Raw genomic sequence first — 20,289 nt, 5'->3', positions numbered from 1 at the left:
ACTTCCTCTCCCATATTTTTCACTCCAAACATGAGAAAAAAAAATTCCATTCATCATTAATAATAAAAATTTTGAGAAAAGCTTAGAATTTATAATTAGACCCTCATGATTTGATCACAAACCAACAAGCGCACAATAGAAAATAGGAGAAATTAAAAAAATATAATATAATTTTATTAATTATTTATTTTAAATTTATAATTTAATTTATATTAAAATAATACATATAATATCACGTTATTAATAAATAAAGATAATTTTTAAACACCATAAAATATATTGATATAAAATTCATATCACAAAATATTATTTTAATATAAATTAAATTATAAATTTTAAAATAAAAATAAATAAAATCACATAATATTTTTTTATTAAAAATAATTAGGTAAATTTAAAAGTAAAAAATTAAATAATAAGATAAAATTAAATTTGTGAAATATTATTCAAATAAAGTGAACCGTTTAGATATTATTATTGTTATTATTATTTAAATAATATTTAGTTATTATTCAAATCAAGGTTAATTTACAGGTAAAAGAAAAAGAATTTCCAAAAAAAAATGTCGGCAAAAGAAAAAACAATAATATTAAATTATTATTATTATTATTAGAAAAAATAAAGTCTTGATTGTCTGCCAAATAATTTTCTGACTCATGCAGTCCATCCATACAATATTTATTTATTTTTTAAATTAGACACGGGATCATGAACATTTTAAAATAATAATTCATGGATGTGTGAAAGCCTCCATTTCTCTATAAATTAAATAAACATATATGGAGAAAATGTAATCTACGTGAGCTCATCTTCTTGTATTTCTTATTAGGAGTCGCCATGGAAGAGCAACTCATGACGGAGAGAAGCAGAGAGAAGATGATGATTAATGGAGAAAGAAAGATGGTGGTATGTGTCACAGGAGCCTCTGGCTACATAGCTTCATGGCTGGTTAAGCTTTTACTCCAAAAGGGTTATATCGTAAAAGCAACTGTTCGCGACCCAGGTCAGTATATACACATCGCTCTTTTTTCAAATATTCTTTCTTTACTTTTTCTGATCTGCATGTTTACGGATAGGGTGACCAGGTTTTAATTTAAATTAAAAAAAAATAATTGAATTAAATTAATTTAAAATTTTAATTTAATTTTTTATTTATTTTAATTCAGTTTAATTTTTAATTTTAAAAATTTTAATTATTTTAATTTAATTTAATTTTTAATTAAAATAAAATTAAAAAAATCAAACTAATCCGATTAATAATAATAATAATAATAATAATAATATAGAGATTGTGTAAAAAATAAAAAAATTTATTAAAAATTTAAATTCATCAAATTGAATCGAATCAAATTAAATCAAATCGATTTGATTCAATTCGATTTCTGATTAAAATTAATTCGGTTCGATTTTTATAAATACTAAAATTTTAATTTTTAATTTACTTAATTCGGTTTGATTTTAAATTAAACCGATCGAATGTTCACCCGAATGACAGATATAAGAAAACTGATAGGAGACTAACACTGAATTTTTTTCTTTATCAATTCTCTTATTTATCCCGAAAAATTCTAAATTTTTTTACCTTTAAAGTCGTTTTATCAAATTATGTATTATTTTTATAAAAATTCATTTAAATTATTTTTCTATAAAATGAATTATTCGAAACAAGTCTGAATGAATTTATTAAATGTGACATAGATGATCCAAAGAAAACAGATCATTTGGTTGCACTTGATGGAGCAAAGGAAAGGCTTCATCTGTTGAAAGCAAATTTACTAGAAGAAGGATCTTTTGATGCTGTAGTTGATGGATGCGAAGCAGTTTTTCATACAGCTTCACCTGTAATATTTTCTGTTACTAATCCACAGGTTCTTTTCTCATCTCTTTTATCTCCTTAAATCTTATTCATAAATTAAAACTCAAAAGTGATTAAAGTTCTATTTCACTCTTATAATTATTGGAAAAGTTCAATTTACTCCTTTTTAAACTTTTGGCTTAAATTAGCTTAGAATTTTTAAAAAATAAAGAATATCAAGAAATTGAGCATCTTCATATTAGCACTTCCAGGCTAATTTGGAAAAAAGTGGAAGATGGACTAAATTGGACTTTCCTAACAAGTACAAGAGTAAAATTAGTATTTAGCAAAAGTTGAAGTTTGAAAAAAATTATTATTTCATCCTTATAGTTTAAAAAATTTATTAGTTAGTCTTTTTATTTTAAAAAATACATTAAAATATTTCTGAAATTTTAAATAGTTTACTAATTAATCAATTCGTTAATTTTAGTCATTGAGTGCTATAAAAAAAAAACTTAAATGCTCACAATATAAATGAACTAATTTGTAGACATTTTTATAGAATTAAGAGATCAATTAATGCATTATTTCATATTGTAGAGTATAAATAATGAAAGAATTAACTGCTATAACTAACTAAATGACTAATTAATAAATTTTTTAAATTTTAAAAATATCCTAATGTATTTTTTAAAATTATGAAATCAAATAATAAATTTATCAGCATTATAAAAATTAAATAATAAATTTACCTTAAAAGTTTTACTATGTTATTTTTGTAAATTTGATAATCACGTTTGAAGTCAAATGCATTTCATTTTAAATAAAATTTTTCCATTTTCTTTTATGCATTTCAGACAGAAATAATTGATCCAGCAGTGAAAGGAACTCTTAATGTTCTTAAATCATGCACAAAAGTCCAGTCTATCAAGAGAGTGATTATAACATCTTCTCTGGCAACAATGGTATTTAGTGGAAAGCCTATGACTCCTGATATGGTGGTTGATGAAACTTGGTATTCAAATCCTGAATTTTGCAGGACATTGAAGGTTTGTTTATTTGCTAATTTTCTTACTGCTTTTCTTGGTACATAAAATCTATCTGCAATTTGAATATCATAATTTCATTTCTTTCCAGTATTGGTATATGCTCGCAAAAACCCTAGCAGAGGAGGCAGCTTGGAAATTTGCAAAGGAGAATTCAATTGATTTGGTTACATTAAATCCAGGATATGTGATCGGTCCTCTCTTACAACCAACTCTAAATGAAACGGTGGAGATGATTCTCAACCTTGTAAACGGTATTCTTCCACAACCATTTTGGATTATAAGCATGTTTATCTAGGAAATGATCTAGCCGATCAGATTTTTTTTAGTTTCTTCTGATACAATCTGTCGAATACTTGGCGTGCAGGAGCAAAAACATACTCTGCTGCGTATTATAGGTCGATTGATGTTCGAGATGTCGCAGTTGCACATGTTCAAGCCCTTGAGATTCCTTCAGCTAGTGGGAGATATTGTTTGGTTGCAAATACGCTGCACTTCTCTGAGCTTTTAAAGATTGTTCATCAACTTTACCCTACTTTGCAGCTTCCTGAAGAGTGAGTAATTTGAAGTTTGAATGGAGATTAACTCCTTATTTGGTATTATTCATTTTAAAAAAATTCAAATAAATTCATTCCAAATTAAAAAATTATTAGAAAAAAAAATCAATTTTATTGAATTGTCATAAGATTTTTTATTTTAAATGGAGGATTAAGGATTTGGTATTTTTAAAGCTATAATAATCATTGGATTATTGCAGATGTGACGGTGACGACATGGGCTTGCCACTGTACATGGTATCACAAGAGAAGGCAAAAACTCTAGGACTCAGCTTCATTCCTCTGGAAGTGACACTCAGAGACACTTTTGAAAGCTTGAAGGCAAAAGGCTTCCTCAGCATCTAATTTAGAGCTTATTTGACAGAGGTAGGAAAAAAGTAGCAAAGGAAAAATTGTTTTATTATTTAAATGTTCTCAGGATTAAAAATATATTAAAAATAATTTTAAAACAATTTGTAATATTTTTCAATTAATATAATAAAGTATAATATTTTTCTCAACAGCAGTTCCTACAACAGTAACAAACCAACCATTAGACTATCTACTACTCGAGTAATGCACTTCTCTTGTTTTCTGTACATGACAGCAGCCTGACAGTTTCCAATAATTGCTAAAAACAAAAGACGCCTAGTTTAACTTCTGTTTTAAAATTTGTTAAATCACTGATAAGGGTTATGACCCTGATTCACTGATGATTCCTCCCATGCCAGTTGCATGGCTTGGAAACTATCACCATTAACACTAACCAGTGTCTGTTTAGAGGGGAGATGATCCCCTAGGCTAACATTTTAAGGATACATATTGATCTTGCAAAGAATAACTAACCATTTCATTCTTCCTCCACTCAATACTCAGTATATCCAGTTTACAACAGTTAGATGTTGACCATTGATTATAGTAGAACCTATATAGAATCCACTATAGTCAATGGCTATAACATTGTATTGAAAAAATTCTCGTGAACACCAGAAACAAATGTTACAAAATTGCAGTTCTCATGTGAAAACAGGGTTGCTTCTTCCACTGAACATTCATATGGCCATTTCTTTCAGTTTTCTCTAAGTATGTCGAGATATCAATACATCTTTCTGTCTATGGAAACTGCCGACGATTATGCAGTTCAGACATTTCTACCATGAACTCCTCTGCAAGGTCTATCCCAACCATAATTTCAACATCCTATCCTTGCCTCCAGAGGCTACCTTCTCGCCGTCGGGACTCCAATCAACAGCATATACCTTGCCACAATAAAATCTCAAAGATCAGATACAATTAAGTCTAACAGCACAAAAGTCGAATAGCCTCTTGACTTGGGAGGAAAAATACCTCATCAGCATGGCCTGGGAGGTCTTGTTTCAACTTCAGTGTCCTAATATCCCAAACCTGGAGAAGTTATTGAAAATTTAAGATTAGGAACTAAAAGGTTGCACAAGCCTACTGAGAAGGGCCTTTTTCCATTAAATTTAATGAAATTCTTAAAACTTTAGAAAAACATGATCACATCATTCACTGAACTTGAATAGGAAACTACATAAAGAACTTTGAAATGAAATGCCATGTATTCGGAACACTGTAATAAAGGGCTAACAGGAAGTAAAGTTCACCTTCAGCGTGGAGTCTTTGCTTCCACTTAAAAGAAGCCTACTGTCAGCTGACCAACTGTGGAACATCATGCAACATTAAGATTCACACCGTGAAGTATTGGTACAGAAAAACGAAAACCATTAGAACAACTCAAACCTGATTTGATAAACCGGCCCAACATGACCGCGAAAAGCAGCAACGAATTTTCCAGTTACACCATTCCACAGCTTGACTGACCTATCAAATGAGGCACTAGCCACCCATTGCCCATCAGGTGAGAAGTAAACATGATTTACAAGCTGTAGCAACCAACAAGAAGCTGTTCAACACTTTCAGCACCGAGTACTAAAACAATATGTGCTAAATATGAAAGCTGACTTATTATATACAAAGACAAAAAGTTACAAGACACGTTAACGCCCTTATCCATTACAGTATGCCACTATTGTCATGGTCTGCATTCACTAAATGCAATAAGCAAACAAGCGGAAACACTATGGCAAGAGAGAGACGACATGCATATCCAATGTGGAGAAACATCAAGGTCACATAGACAGAGAAGCTAAGAGTCAATACAATAATTTAAATCTGCAGAACAGGAAGATGGAATGATCACCTTCAAGCCCTTCAGAGAATAGTTCAGTGTAATAGTGGGAGATGTCAACCAAAAAATAAATGTTCAATAACTATGTAGTCTCTCAGAGAGAGAGAGAGAGACAAACACACAAGATATGTACACAGTGGAAAGTCAGATGGAAGAGAGACAGCTGCATATAATGGGTTAAAGTGGTAAAGAGAGGACTCAGGGTAAAAGTAATGGAATCGACTGCCATATAAAGTTTTAGATTCTTTACATTGCATTGCCCATAAAGTGCCACCAACAAACTACAATTGCAACCAGAACAGCATGCAATCATATACTTCATACCTGTTGATGACCTGTCAAACGAGTTTTAGGGTGTTTGCTAACAGCAGGTTCCCAGAGAAACATAGTAAAATCATCAGAACCTGAAACTAATCTCTCAGGGCCATTGCCTTTCATTTTGTTGTATCTTTCCAGAGCAACCTGCATATATTTTATACATTGTTGTATAATGGAATATAATTAGTTCCACATAGAATGGGGAAAAAAAATAAAGAAAAGAAAAGTCTAGTCCGGTATGAAGTACACTGCAATTAATGTATTTAGTAAAAAAAATCCCACGGTAAATCTCAATCAAACAGCTGAAACATCTAAAGCAAACCTCATATCACAGGTATAGGAAGGTTAAGCAAGAAGACTAATTGCAGACAAATTAACCAAGAAGAACAACGAAAATTCTGACCGGTTAAACTATAACTGACAACTAGATAAAATTACAATTTGCTTTAATTTCTTGGAAAAATCAACAACATTAATTTGGAGAAAGTTTCTTACAAGCTTCTCATTGTCTGTCTCAAAATTGATGAATGCATGTAGTACCAACAGGAAAAAAGAAAAGAACAAATAAATTAAGAAAACATTTGTAAGGACCAGAAATGATGTTATCAGTTACCTTTTTCATTTCTTCTGGTGAAGAATATGTTTTGCCAGTATGATCAAAAGCTCCAGTGCGAAGAACATATTCAGTGCTCAAAGCCAGGGAGTTTACCCAATGCCCATGACCCTAGAACAAGCACCATATACAAGGAGAGGATCATAAAGAAAGCAAAAACTAAAGGGAAAAGGCTATATTACAATTCACATCAACAACTCCACAACCTGACGCTATCAAAACACTATAACATCACCAACTACACAAGGAGCGATAAGCAATTTTCTTCAGTCAGGATAAGAGAAAAACAAACATGAGAAAGGCCGACACCAGTTGGTATAAACAATTACCTTCAATTCCCGAATTAACTTCCCCTGTGAAGTCTCCCAGACTTTTATGGTACAATCTTGGGAGCTGGCAAAGTAGATAAAAAGATATGAGCAACAAATATGGCCAAAGTATGGTTGAGCAAAGGTAGTACTGAGAAGGAAAAAAAATATATACCCAGTATAAATTACTCCATCTCCACCCCATTTCACGCAAGTTATTGCAAGTGTATGACCAGTGAGACAGATAACACATTTCCTTAATGAGACATCCCATATGCGTGCATCACCATCTTTGCTAGCACTAACAAAACGACGACATGGTGCATTCAAGTGGACCGGCTCCCAAGAGATGCCGGTGATCCATTTTTTGTGGCCCTAAGACAAGGAACCTAAATACTATAAGTAGCTAGATTTTGTTTTAGGCAGCATACTAAAAAGATTGAATAGAATACGTTATGACAATTTGAACCATCTAAATTTCAAAATATCTTTGAGGGGGGACAAGAGAGTCGATGTAGAGAAATCGCTATTTATAGTTATACCAAAAAAAAAAGCACCTACATCAATCATTACATTTTTACAAACAAAGGAAGAAGCAAATTTCTAATACGACAGACTTTCATCGATAAGGAGAGCTATATAGACTGTAAGATCAACTATAAAAGGGAGACTTACAACTAATATGCAACAACAGACTAAAATATACAGTAAAATATAAAGCATACAACTAATAAATACAGTAAATTATACAGCAAGACAAGTTTCAATGCAGACAACTTCTCCTACTGTGGGTTCTGAGGAGGCTAAGATAAATGCAACTTTTCTCTTATACTGAAAAAAGGTTACTTCTATATATGAACCGGTGATATCTAGGTTATAGGGAAGCATTCTTAATTGCAACAAGATTAGCCGTTCACCCCATACTAGCATATAAAGATAAGAAGATATGCTCAAATATAATGGAATGTGGCCTTGTCAGGAAGATATTTAGCACCTAGCAAAACCTACGAGAAGAATGAACATTCCAAAGGAGCATATGCATCTTGAGGTGGGATAACTTGATTGATGAATACATCAACAACAAGAAGAAACAGCATTAACTATCAAGTTATATGTGAATGATCAGTGATTTAAGCGTAGAGACTTTACCACAAGCGGATTGCCTGATGGCTTTCCTGAATGAGGATCCCAACACTGAAGCTCTCCAGCCTTGCTCCCACTCACGAGATGTTTACCATCTGGTGACCATGCAATACAAAGAACCCAATTCTTGTGTCCTGAATTATGGAATAACCTAGGGTTAATACAATAAATGTGATAATCAATGAAAAGGGTAACCAGCTAAACTTAATAGTACCTCTAACTGAATAAAATCAAATTATCACTACATGTGCATGCATGCACAGATCAAAGCAGAGTTTTGCCAAGCATGCAGAGGAAACAATCAGCACTAGGCGTCCAGTCAAAATATTAAGGAGAGGAGACCACATTCATTTTTCAAGAGGACCAATCTCAGATCCAAGTGTAACAATTGGAAAAATTACTCTGGCTGCTAAAATAGCACAAAAAACATGTTTAAAAAATCAATAGGTACATGGTAAAATAGCTAAAATTACTCTGGCTTTTTTGAACTATGTTTTTCCATGTGTATTTTGATGTTTTTAGGCAGAAACCTTAACTACGCAAGCAAAGTAACGTGTTCAACTAAGAATTCTAACCTGTACATGTAAACATTGGTGTTTGGGTATTAAGATCCCATAGACGGACAGTGGTATCTCCAGAGCCACTTGCCAAATGCCGCCCATCAGGACTAAAAGCAACTGAAAGTACAGCTTCCGTGTGACCTGCAGTCACAAACAACACGACATCTAAGAAAACAAGTGAATAATACTAAAATGGATGCTGATGAATCTACCTTTTACCTATGCTACTCATACAAATAGGATGAAAGTATTCCTTCAATACCTAAGCCACAAGGAACCATGTGCATGAAGGTACCATGACTTGAACCAATGACTCATCTGCTGCACAACAAATCCACTTTCTTCGAAAGTAACTTTTCAAACATTTCCCTCAGCATATATACCTTACATTATAAAGATACATATTTTATTTTCTATAGACAGGAAATAAAGATAACTGAAGGTCTCATATTAACACACATATGATTGCAAAACTTCAGAATTCAGCAATGAATTAAAAATCCTTAAATTCTAATGACTTCTTAGTCTTAATTGTACTAGTACATAAATTCAGGAGCATTTTTTATGGTGAGCGGCCAGCACTAACATCCTTAAGACCTGATTACAAACTCCTAATGCAAAAAACAATCAAGCCAACTTTTTGACATTTTATTCAAATGTGCAATTACAGCATGTTCAAGCACTCAAAAGGCAAGATTTCATTATCCACAAAGAATCCCTCAATTAAGAGGAACATTTCAGCAAGCCTGGCCGACAAGGTCTCATCAGTTAGTTTTAAATTCATCAAACTTGTATATACCACAAACAGTTATTGTCATAAATAAAGAGGCTGTTGTAGAACAGTTCTAGGATAAATGCAAGTACAATTCAAGTACAAGAAGATACTAATGCCATACCAGCAATAGTTGCTGAACAACGATTAACTGGACGGATTCGGAAAACAGCTTGTGGTTGATAAACAATGGAAAGTACCTTCTCCACGGAAACTGAAATAATTTTTTAGCCCATAAATAACCAAACTAAAAAACTAGCCTGAAGCCCGAGTTATTTAAACTAAATAAATAAAAGAAAGATTAAATTTTGTAACCTTACTGACCTTTATTTTTTTGTAAGTAAGTTTCAAGTGGAACAAGAAGCTCCTGGTCTGATATGTAGAAAGAATATGGCAACTTCTCTTCCTGAACCAACAAAAAATACAGAATGTAGCAGAGTCTCAGATTTTCTTCTTCTTCCTTTTTTAGCTGTAATGCATTGTTAGTTATGCAAGTCCAAAACACACTATTTTCAAGTATTTCAAACACCCACCAAGAATTTAACATTTACTTTTCCAATAACAAACCCTATTATTATTCACTCCACTGTTAACAGATGCTCAAAAACCAATAATAATTTAATATATTCCTTCCCCTATCAATTTCTCAGCAACCAGTATCACACCGATGCATATAACAACAGGAATTTAGAAAATTACATTGTTGAGAAGCTTGTTAACGATTTGTTGAAGCTGCTGTGGACCAGCATTCTGTGGAAGATATAAGGGAGCTCCCAGAGCCGTTCCTTCCCTGTCTGTGAATTGGCACATCACGTTATTCACCGTTTCCACCTCCATTTTCTAATTGCTCTTGAATTAAGGACCTATAATCGTGTATCTATATTTACAGTACAAACAAGAAAATTCCAATATTGGTATCGAAGGAGGTTTTGGGTTTTTGGCTCTGGTATTTTACTTTGCAAGATAAACAAGGAATTAGGGTTTTTCGAGGGTTTAAAAAGTTTGGGTTTTTGAGGAGACTGTGGTTTGTGCCTACCTGGCGTTCACCGTGCCGTTGGATTTCTACGAATCGTTGCAAAAAGATTCTTTTTTGCTCTTTATTCTCTCCTGATAGAGATCTAATTTAATATTCTTTCGACTTTTTACCTTAAGAATTTTTTTTTACAAAAATATCTTTATTTATTAAAGTTAATTAATTATTTGCATTTGCATCCTGATAGAGACAATTTTATTCTCTCTTTTAAAATTGTCTGGATCTAACATTTGCATCCAGTTGGTTTTGTCGTGATACTTGTTGGACATGATTACAAAAATTTCCAAGAGTCAATTTTAATATGCAGATTTATTTTCTAGTATTGTTTTTTTTAAAACGGAAGGTAAGATTATAATGATCCATTAATAAGTAAATGGCCTATGGCCTATGGCCTTTAAGAGAGGGCCTCTAAGTCCAACAGAACAAAAATAAACTAAAACCCTAACCAAGAGGCTCAAAACCGGATTCTACTTGACCCGAAAGAAAAAGATCCGATAGATAAACTCTTGCAGCGCCACTCCTTGAACTACTCCAACCACCAACAACAGAAGTCTAAGGGCTAATAAGCTCGTGAAACAGTAGCCATTTCTGGCCGTAGATGAAATATTGAAGCCCAAAACACACGAAAAGGCTTGCAATAGCATGCAATTCAAACCAAAGTGCAACAAACAAAAGCCACAACCACTAGAGCAAAAAGAAGCAAATAATGATGATAAGTCATTCCAGACAAGAGTTACAGAACACCATCATCAGGGTCAAGGATAGCCAACCAGAATTAATGTCGTCGACCAAGATGCAGGGTGTATGGTCCTTGGCATCCCAATCGCGCCTTCCGAACTATGCTCCATGACCGACCGCCGCGCCAAACTTCGTCTAACTTAGAAGCAAGATGAAGATCAAGATTTGGCAACCACTAACCTTTGCATGCAACAGGTACAAGAAGGAAACGACAAAATACAACAACTAAAACCAAGCAAATCAATAGACTCTCTTTTTACCTCAGACCTGCCAAGAAAGTACTAGAAAACAAGAAAAAATAACAGAAAAGCAAAGGTAAAAAAAAATAAAAGAAACAAACAAAAGATCCAAAAATCCACCAGGAGGTAGAGAGAAAAGCCCACACTCCCGGCTGGATGGAAACAATGTTCCCCTCGCCCAAATAGGACAGGGGGAAACTGACTGGCAAAAATTAAAAGAGAGACGAGCTCTCAGGGGGAAGGGCTTCTCGAAATAAAAATCTCTCTCCAGATTTAACTAGAGAGAGATGGAAAATATGTTTTCTAGGATATTTCGCTTCTCCAGCATATTAGACATACATTAGTGAGATCTCTTATCAGTTGTTAGAAATCTCGATCTATCGATTTTGCTGAGATGGTTTTCACATTCAACTACAGCCAAAGGAATTGTCTTGATGAACCAATTGATTAGAGTAATACTAGAGACAGTTAACCTTCTTAAATTGACTCGAATTGAGGCTCAAACTCAATATCGCACGGTAATGATGAATCAAGTTCATATCAATTTTCCATTAGAAAGTACTATCAAAGCTGGCAAATAGTTGAATCAACCAACTAAACCAGAAAGTTTTTCTTTAATACATAAATAAGTAAATGGTACAATTAGAATCACAAGTATATCTCACACTTTTCTCTATCTCAATTCTTCTTCCAGCGTACCTCCATTATATATCCCTAAATCAATTCCCTCCAGAAATCGGAACTGGCACGACAGATCTAGAAGGCTTAGCGGCATAAAGGATGCCTTGGCCATTTTCTTGCTTCTTCTTCTTCTGTCTTAATCTCACTTTCTGAATGACATTAAGTGTCTGAACTGAATCCTGAGTCCAAATCCATCTGACCATCTGTCTCATTGATCACATTTTCACCATCACCGTCATAATTAAATTGGAAATCATTCAGGGGTTCATGTAGTCATAATATTGCCTCTGGAATGCCAAGCTTGCCACTGAGATATAGTTGTGTGGGAATATCACATTTATGTAGATTTGAAACTGTTTCTGTTTGTGTCAGAGTTAACGATCCTGTCAAAGCTAGTAAGGGCTCTAGCAAAAATGTTTGATTCTCATTTTTTCTTTCCTTTTCTTCTCTCATTTCTTCCAACAGAGATTTACTCGTTTCTATACCTGTAAATTTGACAGAATAAAAAAAAAAAGCTCAAATAAGAACTGGAATCCATAATAACCAATAGCAGTCATATATTTGTCAAGAAGCAATTTTGTAATCACCTGAGAGGTATCCACCGTGCACGTAACCGTTGAATCTTTCACTAGTATGTTCACCGGTGAAGAAAATGCGCCCAACTGGGGCCTGAATAAAAGATCAAACGAGCAGTTATAACCGTTAACAGAGCACAGACATAAGCAATTACTGAAGTATACATAAAAGTCGGCTAGATCCAATTGCACAGAATAAGCGAAAAAAATTACCTTAATATCATGAAGAACCTGGTTATTTGAAATGATGGGGTAATTGCTGTAGCTGCCACGCTGGAATCTGTTCTTCCACCAGCGGGGCACAAGAATGTCAGTGGCGTTAGGTATGTTGGGCCCAAACATGTCTCTAAGCACTTCCATGGCTTCTTTCAATGTCTCCTCGTCAGATTGAGCCTCTACACGTTTTGATTCACCATTGGTCAACGTTACAACCAGGACATTTGAACCAGGGTATGCAGTCTCCATGTGCTGATGACACAACAACAGATCATGAGCCAGATTGGATAAAATATGGTAAGTTGATAAACAATGATTGCATCTCTCGTATTTTATTTGCAGAAAATTAAGTTAAAAACTGCACCAGTAACATTTAACAGGAAAAAATGTAAAAGATTCAGTCAGTTACAAAGTTGCCTCAACAGGAAGCTACATGCGATCATTAAAATATTTGGTTCCTTCAACAATCAAGCAAAGGAAAATATTTTGGATGTTCTACTGTCTATAAGAGTAAATAATGGCTGAGAAAACAATGGGTCCCTTTAGCGCAGGTAATGTTGCCAGCTCTAGTACAATGACAGGAACATCAGGTGCACATCAGAAAGGAGCAACCATACAAAACAAATAATGCAAGAGATTCTAGTTTTCCATTCCAGCAAGAAAGGTAATCAATATTTTTATAATTTTGCAATCATGCTACCATATCATACAAAGAGGTAGTTGCTTCACAGATGTAAAAAAACAAAAACAACAATAGTAAAAAGTTCAATCCCATAGAAAATGAGCATTAATTGGTTGTTCAAACAAAACTACAGATGTTTAATCAATTAAAATGTTCTATTTGAGCATTTTGAGATCATAAGATGCTTCTGATGACTCATTGGCATATTTTAAAAGAAATAATAATAATAATAATAATTTACACATCCATTTGGGACACATCTGTCAAAGCATATATGATTCAAAATACAACTAAACACTTCTCTAATTCTGAGTTGTTACTGAAGCGTTAACATCGTTCACCTAATCACAAATTGACATTAGTCATGGTTGTGCTTATAGTTCCCATTATTACTGCAGGATTAACACAAGCATATGGTACTTAAAACAGGAAGCAGGAAATTGAAAACTTCGCACAGATGGAGTGATGCAATGTTAAGATCAACGGAAGCAGCTGAAACAGGATGGGTAATTTGGCTACACAAACAAAAAGAAGTTAAAACCGACCTGCCAAAACGTGTAGTATCCTCTCCGCTCGTGGGCATAAATAAAGAATTCTTTTTCAGCACCACATGGCCAGAATTTATATGGAAACTTTAGGAAAATCTTCGTGTATACCATCACATCACATTTCCCAATGGCCTCTGTTTTCCACCTCTGCATCATTATTTTCTTTGTTTTGTCAATAAGCTAGCAAACAAAGTACTGTTATCATGTATAATCATAGAAAATTTCAAGCCAGCTAACCTTTCTCAGTCAATGAACCATAAATTTTAAAAAATAAAATAAACTAAAATAAGATTTGTTAGTATCAATTGGTACTTCTATTTTTATAATAATAAAGTTCATATTCTTCTTATTCATTCCCTAGAAGATCTGCCATAGCACATTATAAATCTCATGTGAATAGACTAATATTCAACTGCTGAGGATTTGATGATCCTAACTTGGCGATATTACTACAATCTCTAGATCTGTCAATAATCGTCACACCTAGAGGATTCATTATATCTTATGACCATACATGTTTGAAAACAAATATAGGACAATGAGAACACATGCCTTTATCACAGAAAAGTCCATCAAAGCAAACTCTAACATGTTTAACAAACCTGCCTACAACAATCAAAATACACTATTTCTATACATTTGTGTAGTGCTAGTTTTGGCTATTTTCCTCTTCAAAATACAAATTATCCTGCCTAAATATATGCAAGAATGAAACATTTTTGTAATTTTTTTAAAAAAAGGCCAGAATTCAACCTTATTTATAAAACAAATAATCAACTAAGAAATTTATGGAAATTTTGCTTAGTACTATTTCAGCAGTCCTTTACCACTTCTACCAATTTGGCATTTGCCCACATCAATCACATTATGGAACATATCAACTTCTCAACACCTTTTTTTTAAAAAAGGAAAATTGTTGAACCTCTTGACTGGACTCTATAATGCTTAAGAGATAGTAAGAACGTAGATTAAAATTTTAAAAAGACAATAATATATGTTGCTCATCCCAAATGACAGAGGTGGATTATACTCTTGGAAATTGACCGGTTCCCAATATAAAAATTCAACTTGCAACACTAATGAGTACACGTGGGGAACCACCGCAAAAGGGTTCATCAAATAAGAGCAACCCAACAGTGAGCCTGCGGTCTACCAATCTGTGGATTGTCATCCAACCCATGGTATTTCCTTCTATAAAGACAACAAGACACCACGAGAGTCTCCCTCTGGCGTCATCAAACCAGCTAAAGCCTATTTAATATAAGATCTAGCTGCCATAAATTCTCGACTTCTTAAACTTAAATGATATCTTAAATTGTGGGCCATACCAACAACCTAAAATATCAAATGAAAAATCTCGCAAATCCTATTCCTATCCTCTAGGGACCCATTTCCCAGTGCCTAGGGTCTTATCCCTATAGATTCCTCTGCACTGAACCAAAGAAAAGCTAGTCAAATTTTCATTACAGCGGACCCAAAACAATTCAAGTCACTTTGAATGGTGAAGATGTAAAGAAATAAAATAAAATTTAACTACAATAAAGATACAAACGGAGGAAATCCTAATGCAACAATCATAATTCACATGGATTATCAGGGAATAGACTTTTTTTTCTTTGGTAGTGAAATGGATGCACTAGCACTTTTTATTTCGGATAGTTTAGAACTTTGTAGATAGTTAGGTCAAGTACAGCTACAAAAAAGAAGGTGGCTAGTTGAGGGATACCTGGGTCTCCAATGGTAACACATTTCACATTCAATTTTTACCTGTTCTCATGCATAATTCATTACTGTCATAAACATTTTTTTATTCATGCTAATTAATAATAAAGCGAGTGTCAAAATCACAAAACGAGGATATTTTATGAACCTTTGTTTAGCTTAACGGTGCTTTGCATATGGTGGTTAAAATATTAACAGAAAAAATAATAAATAAAGGAAGAATAGACGTACGGGCAAGGGAGGCCTAAAAGAAATGAGGTCACTCTGGAGAACACCAATGCTAGCTGACAAAATCACATAATTGGCTTCGTAGACGCAATCATCCTCCGTTTTCACAATAACACCGTTTCTTGAGTGCTGTATTTCCCTCACAACCTGTCCCAAATCCAGGTGCAAAACCACAGCCCATTATAAAAAAAAGGTTAACCCTTTTAAAAGACGGTAAAAATAGTAGCAAAGTCGAAGACAACAACCACCCAAACAAGATTATCTTTAAAGTCAATGCAAGAAAATACGTGCATTGCAGCATTCTGACATGAAAATGCTAGAGATTTATTGAAGAAGAATCTGTGCAGAGTGGAGGCACGTAGACATTATAGCAATTGCAGGGAAAGAGGTCCATTTTCTGATTTTGAGAGCAATTGGAGTAAGCGAAGACAAAAACAGAACATTAAATGAAGAAATGGACAAGTCTACCTATTTTCATGTTCTTATATTGAATTGATATGACATTTCAACTTCTAAGTAGGTGTCTATTTGGCCTTAGGTCATTGTGCAGGTTATTGCAAAGTGGTGAATTAAGGGGCCTACAAGCTCATGTAGGGGTAAAAGGCAAAAGGTGGTGAATACTAATCCAATCCATGGCTATATGATTGAAATCTGACATACTGGTGGGTCAAAGTTTTAGCTTTTCGCAGGGGTCCGCTAATCAAAAAGTTCATTGAAAGTTTTGGTTTGTTATCATGATTAATATTAAGCTAAGATGATCAAAGAGGCCATCCTTGTTTTGAAGGATCTGACTGGGTAATTGCTTTACAAGTATTCAAATAGTCCAAAGTTATAACAATAATCAAGTTTTTCTCTTAACACAAATTAATGATGACTAGTCCTAACGAATTGCACCGGTTTCTCATCTAAAGTTTCCTTATCATATCACGTCAGTGCTTTTTATTTTTTAAGATTTTTTTTTTTCAAAGTGCACGATGACTGCAGAATATATTAGTTTGAGGACTATTATCACCACAAACCCAAAAGTCTTACCCGATTAACACCACACTAATCGAGTAAAATATAATATCCACATAACCCAATCTCAGTTATGGACCCCCTGAAGATTTTTTGTTTTTTATAATAGTGCCTAAGGTAGATTATTAGAGAAACAGGAAAAGAAGCCCGCAAATTATTTGAAGAAAAAAAAAGAAAAAAAAAGAAAAAGAAGAAGAAGATAGTTGATCCCTTGGGAAAATGATCCACGAAAAATTAAGAAAAAGCATACAGTCTTCATAAAATGTCATTATCTGGTAACGTTAAAAAAGTGGGTCAATCAATCTCAACAGCAAAAAGATTGCAGTGCATGCATACAATAAAATTTTCAGATACTTTTCACTGTTCTTTTTTTTTTTAATGATCCCTTTCAACTTAGCAATAGCTTATCCTTTTAAGCAAATAATAACCTTACGCAATGAATAAAATTTAGAACTCTGTCCCATAGTTTCCCTCTAACGATTGGATAAACAATCACAAAGCAACGAAACATGAGGAAGAGAAATCAAAATAATTTTCCCCTTACCTTATTGAGTTTCAAACGATTGTCCAAGATTTTACCCTCAGACGTAAACAAAAAATCCTCTGCCATTTTGTATAGCAAATACTCATACCCTCTTTCATCTGCTACTAAAAATTCTCTTTCTCCAAAATCAACAAATGTTGATATTGGCTCTACCTCTGTACACCCAGAAAAAAAATATCTCAGTTGTGAAGTTTACAGCCAGTAGAAACCAATAAAGGGCAAATTAGGCAGTGACGAACAAGGTTATTTAAACTAATTTAGTTTCTTTTACAAGGTAAGCCAACAAAAGAAAGACAAAATTAAAATTTTCCTGTCTTTTTCGGGAAATAAACGGTAAACTGGGTTGTGAAACAGACCTGCCATCTCGAAGTCATGGAGAATGAAGTCAATGGCGAGCTCTATTGGCGTCTTGGGTGAGCTAAAAAATGAAAAAAGATTAAAGAAAGCAGAGATTTAATAAAGACAGGCCATTAAGTTATGTACACTAATTACTAGTTCATTTCTACACTTTCTAATAGCAAAAGCCAAAAATGACTTTCTATGGGGGAATTAAAATAATAATTACCAAGGCGGTTCAATAACTTCGCCAACATGGCTTGCCTCTAGACTTCTCAGCTTCATAATAGCTGAATCCACCGCCTTCTTATAGGAATCCGCCGCCACCCCACTGGGAAATATCTTTCCGCTGCAACCCAAAAGAAAAGAAAATTTTATCTTAGCCATGCAATACTGATAGATAGCACCAATGTTCCGCCACCCCAAAAAACAAGCAAATTGTTATCTAATTTGAAATCAATTTCAAATCTTTACTACAGTAATTGAATACATCGAATTAATTCAGCTGATACAAATCATTCTGAAAAAAAAAATCCCAAAAACAACAATGATTTGAAGAATTATACTCAATAAATTATATTTCAGAAGCAAATTCTCAAAATGAAAATAAAAATAAAACATATTCATCTGTTTTAAATCAGCAATATAGCCGAAAATATTTCACAATTCGACCAGAAAACAGAAAACAACAAACTCCACCGCCATTTTCAAAAGCTAAAAATTAGAAAGGTGTCAAAAGAAGCAGAGAACAAAAAGATCCAAATCAAAGGAGACAATTTCTATACCAAAACGGAAAAAAATACCTGCGATCGTATATATTATAACGAGCATTGCTATAGTCAGAGAAGCAAGTTCGAAGACCAGATTGATTTGCGAACTCCCAAACTGGATTGGACTCTTTACCACCAACACCAACGATCCAACCAGCACCGAGCTCCACCGAGACTCCACCGAATTTTTCCTTACGGATCCTGCCACCAATACGATCTGTCGCTTCCAAAATCACCAAGTCCTCTATTCCATTCTCAGCCAGCACTTTCGCCGCAGATAAACCTTAAACAGAGAAAGTAAAAAACGATTAAAAAAAAATTAAAACAAGTCCGCCGTTAATAGCTAATAGAAAATGATGGACATGTAAGTTAAGAGAAGGCGGTGTGTGCAGAGATAGAAGTGGCCGGAGAAAGTTACCGGAGATGCCAGCGCCTATAATGATGACGGAAGAGCGAGAAGGGGAATCCATCGTCGAAGGGAAGAGAAGGGACGGAAGGAGAATGAGCTTTTTTTGGTGTGTTTGTGTGTTGGCGATAGAGGAGGAAATAGCGGGAGTCAGTTTATATAGTTTTTTTATTATTATTTTATTTTTTATTTTTTAATAATTTTATTTTTAATTCGATTTTCCAAGTTGGAGACTACACATAAACGCAAAAGTAAAAGTTTGGTTTGGTTTGCTCTTCTCCAATTTGACGGGGGTTGACTCACTGACGCGTTTGCGTTTCTAGCAATTATAAGGGTATAGAGGTCATTTCGATATGGATATAATTGGTAGTTTACAAGTAATTTACTTTCATTTTTTTTTAAATATTAACTTTTTATTTAAATAAGACGAGCAAAATATAAAAAATATGGTTCACAAATAAAATATACTCCAAAAATAAATATCTCAAAATAAATAATTATAAAAACTCAAACTTAACTATTTTAATTTTAAGTGTTTAACAATATTGTATTTTGATATTTACGTATTTCTTTGTAAGGAAAATTTTATTTGATTATGTATGAAAATTATTAAATTGACTATATATTTAAACCTTTATATTAATTAGAATTAACTTATTAAATATATAAATTATAATTATAATTTATTAATTATTTAAATTTATAAAAAACATAATAATGAAGTATTATTTATTGAAAAAATAAAAATTAATCACATATGTATTGATATACATATGACTATACTTTTGCGGACTTTATCCATTAAAAAAAATAATTATTTTTAAATTCCTTTCATATTCACCGACATAAAAATGAATTATTTTTATTAATTTGTAAAAAGTTCTGTATATAAATAAAAGAATATTATTAATATTGTATTGAAAAATCCTTATAATATAATGATTTGATTTAATGTATAAAAATAAAATTAAAATAAATCTTATTTTATCTCTTACAAAAATTTTTTATGTATTTTTATTGAAATTTGATGAAATGTTGAATTAAAGGTATAAGATATGAAGAAGTTTAGATTAGGATTATGGTCCCTAATCAAGATATGTATTCCATAATTTAAATTTCAATCATCATCAAAATATTATTTTATATTTATTTATTATTTAACCGATGCCAATTTATTATTATTTTATATATAATTTTCTTGTTATTATTATTATTATAAAAATTTATTATTTAATTTTTATAGTATGAAAAATT

At 33.0% G+C, this 20,289-nt stretch overlaps 3 protein-coding genes across 5 annotated transcripts; 1 reads left to right on the top strand and 2 right to left on the bottom strand.

The window, feature by feature from the left end:
• Positions 1-801: 801 nt before the first annotated feature.
• Positions 802-3,898, top strand: LOC110618670 (phenylacetaldehyde reductase). The gene is made up of 6 exons (XM_021761877.2): positions 802-1,003; positions 1,699-1,868; positions 2,653-2,844; positions 2,933-3,095; positions 3,209-3,395; positions 3,599-3,898. Exons 1-6 carry the CDS (start codon positions 838-840, stop codon positions 3,741-3,743), a joined length of 1,023 nt encoding a protein of 340 aa, XP_021617569.1. The 5' UTR covers positions 802-837; the 3' UTR covers positions 3,744-3,898.
• Positions 3,899-4,199: 301 nt separating this feature from the next.
• On the bottom strand, positions 4,200-10,398 carry LOC110618666 (notchless protein homolog). Of its 2 annotated transcripts, XM_021761866.2 has the most exons (13): positions 10,000-10,396; positions 9,625-9,706; positions 9,425-9,514; positions 8,544-8,669; positions 7,975-8,102; positions 7,001-7,200; positions 6,847-6,910; positions 6,518-6,628; positions 5,911-6,048; positions 5,139-5,281; positions 5,003-5,057; positions 4,725-4,781; positions 4,200-4,636 (listed from the first exon to the last, which is right to left on the bottom strand). In XM_021761866.2, the coding sequence occupies exons 1-13, from the start codon at positions 10,135-10,137 to the stop codon at positions 4,553-4,555; spliced, it is 1,416 nt and encodes a 471-aa protein (XP_021617558.1). In that variant the 5' UTR covers positions 10,138-10,396; the 3' UTR covers positions 4,200-4,552. The 2 variants fall into 2 exon arrangements, with proteins under 2 accessions (XP_021617558.1, XP_043814324.1); XM_043958389.1 differs by lacking the exon at positions 9,425-9,514 and having other exon boundaries at positions 10,000-10,398.
• A 1,437-nt stretch (positions 10,399-11,835) lies between these two features.
• On the bottom strand, positions 11,836-19,174 carry LOC110618419 (polyamine oxidase 1). Of its 2 annotated transcripts, XM_021761549.2 has the most exons (10): positions 19,048-19,174; positions 18,663-18,912; positions 18,089-18,208; positions 17,880-17,941; positions 17,524-17,678; positions 15,966-16,109; positions 14,010-14,159; positions 12,780-13,034; positions 12,579-12,660; positions 11,836-12,476 (listed from the first exon to the last, which is right to left on the bottom strand). In XM_021761549.2, the coding sequence occupies exons 1-10, from the start codon at positions 19,097-19,099 to the stop codon at positions 12,265-12,267; spliced, it is 1,482 nt and encodes a 493-aa protein (XP_021617241.1). In that variant the 5' UTR covers positions 19,100-19,174; the 3' UTR covers positions 11,836-12,264. The 2 variants fall into 2 exon arrangements, with proteins under 2 accessions (XP_021617241.1, XP_043814323.1); XM_043958388.1 differs by lacking the exon at positions 14,010-14,159.
• Positions 19,175-20,289: the final 1,115 nt, after the last annotated feature.

Source organism: Manihot esculenta, chromosome 7, assembly GCF_001659605.2.
Source record: "Manihot esculenta cultivar AM560-2 chromosome 7, M.esculenta_v8, whole genome shotgun sequence".
Lineage (NCBI taxonomy): Eukaryota > Viridiplantae > Streptophyta > Magnoliopsida > Malpighiales > Euphorbiaceae > Manihot > Manihot esculenta.
Note: the sequence above shows the minus strand (reverse complement) of the source record. Positions and strands in the feature narration are given on the sequence as shown.

Coding starts and splice junctions, on each gene's coding strand:
- LOC110618419 (XM_021761549.2), bottom strand. CDS start 19,099: ATGGATTCCCCTTCTCGCTCTTCCGTCATCATTATAGGCGCTGGCATC. Junction 17,679..17,879: donor CCATGACTTCGAGATGGCAG/GTCTGTTTCACA, acceptor CTGGGTGTACAG/AGGTAGAGCCAATATCAACA. Junction 12,477..12,578: donor GCACGGTGGATACCTCTCAG/GTGATTACAAAA, acceptor TCAAATTTACAG/GTATAGAAACGAGTAAATCT.
- LOC110618670 (XM_021761877.2), top strand. CDS start 838: ATGGAAGAGCAACTCATGACGGAGAGAAGCAGAGAGAAGATGATGATT. Junction 1,869..2,652: donor TTTCTGTTACTAATCCACAG/GTTCTTTTCTCA, acceptor TATGCATTTCAG/ACAGAAATAATTGATCCAGC. Junction 3,396..3,598: donor ACTTTGCAGCTTCCTGAAGA/GTGAGTAATTTG, acceptor GGATTATTGCAG/ATGTGACGGTGACGACATGG.
- LOC110618666 (XM_021761866.2), bottom strand. CDS start 10,137: ATGGAGGTGGAAACGGTGAATAACGTGATGTGCCAATTCACAGACAGG. Junction 6,911..7,000: donor GATGGAGTAATTTATACTGG/GTATATATTTTT, acceptor CTACTTTGCCAG/CTCCCAAGATTGTACCATAA. Junction 5,058..5,138: donor GGGCCGGTTTATCAAATCAG/GTTTGAGTTGTT, acceptor GATGTTCCACAG/TTGGTCAGCTGACAGTAGGC.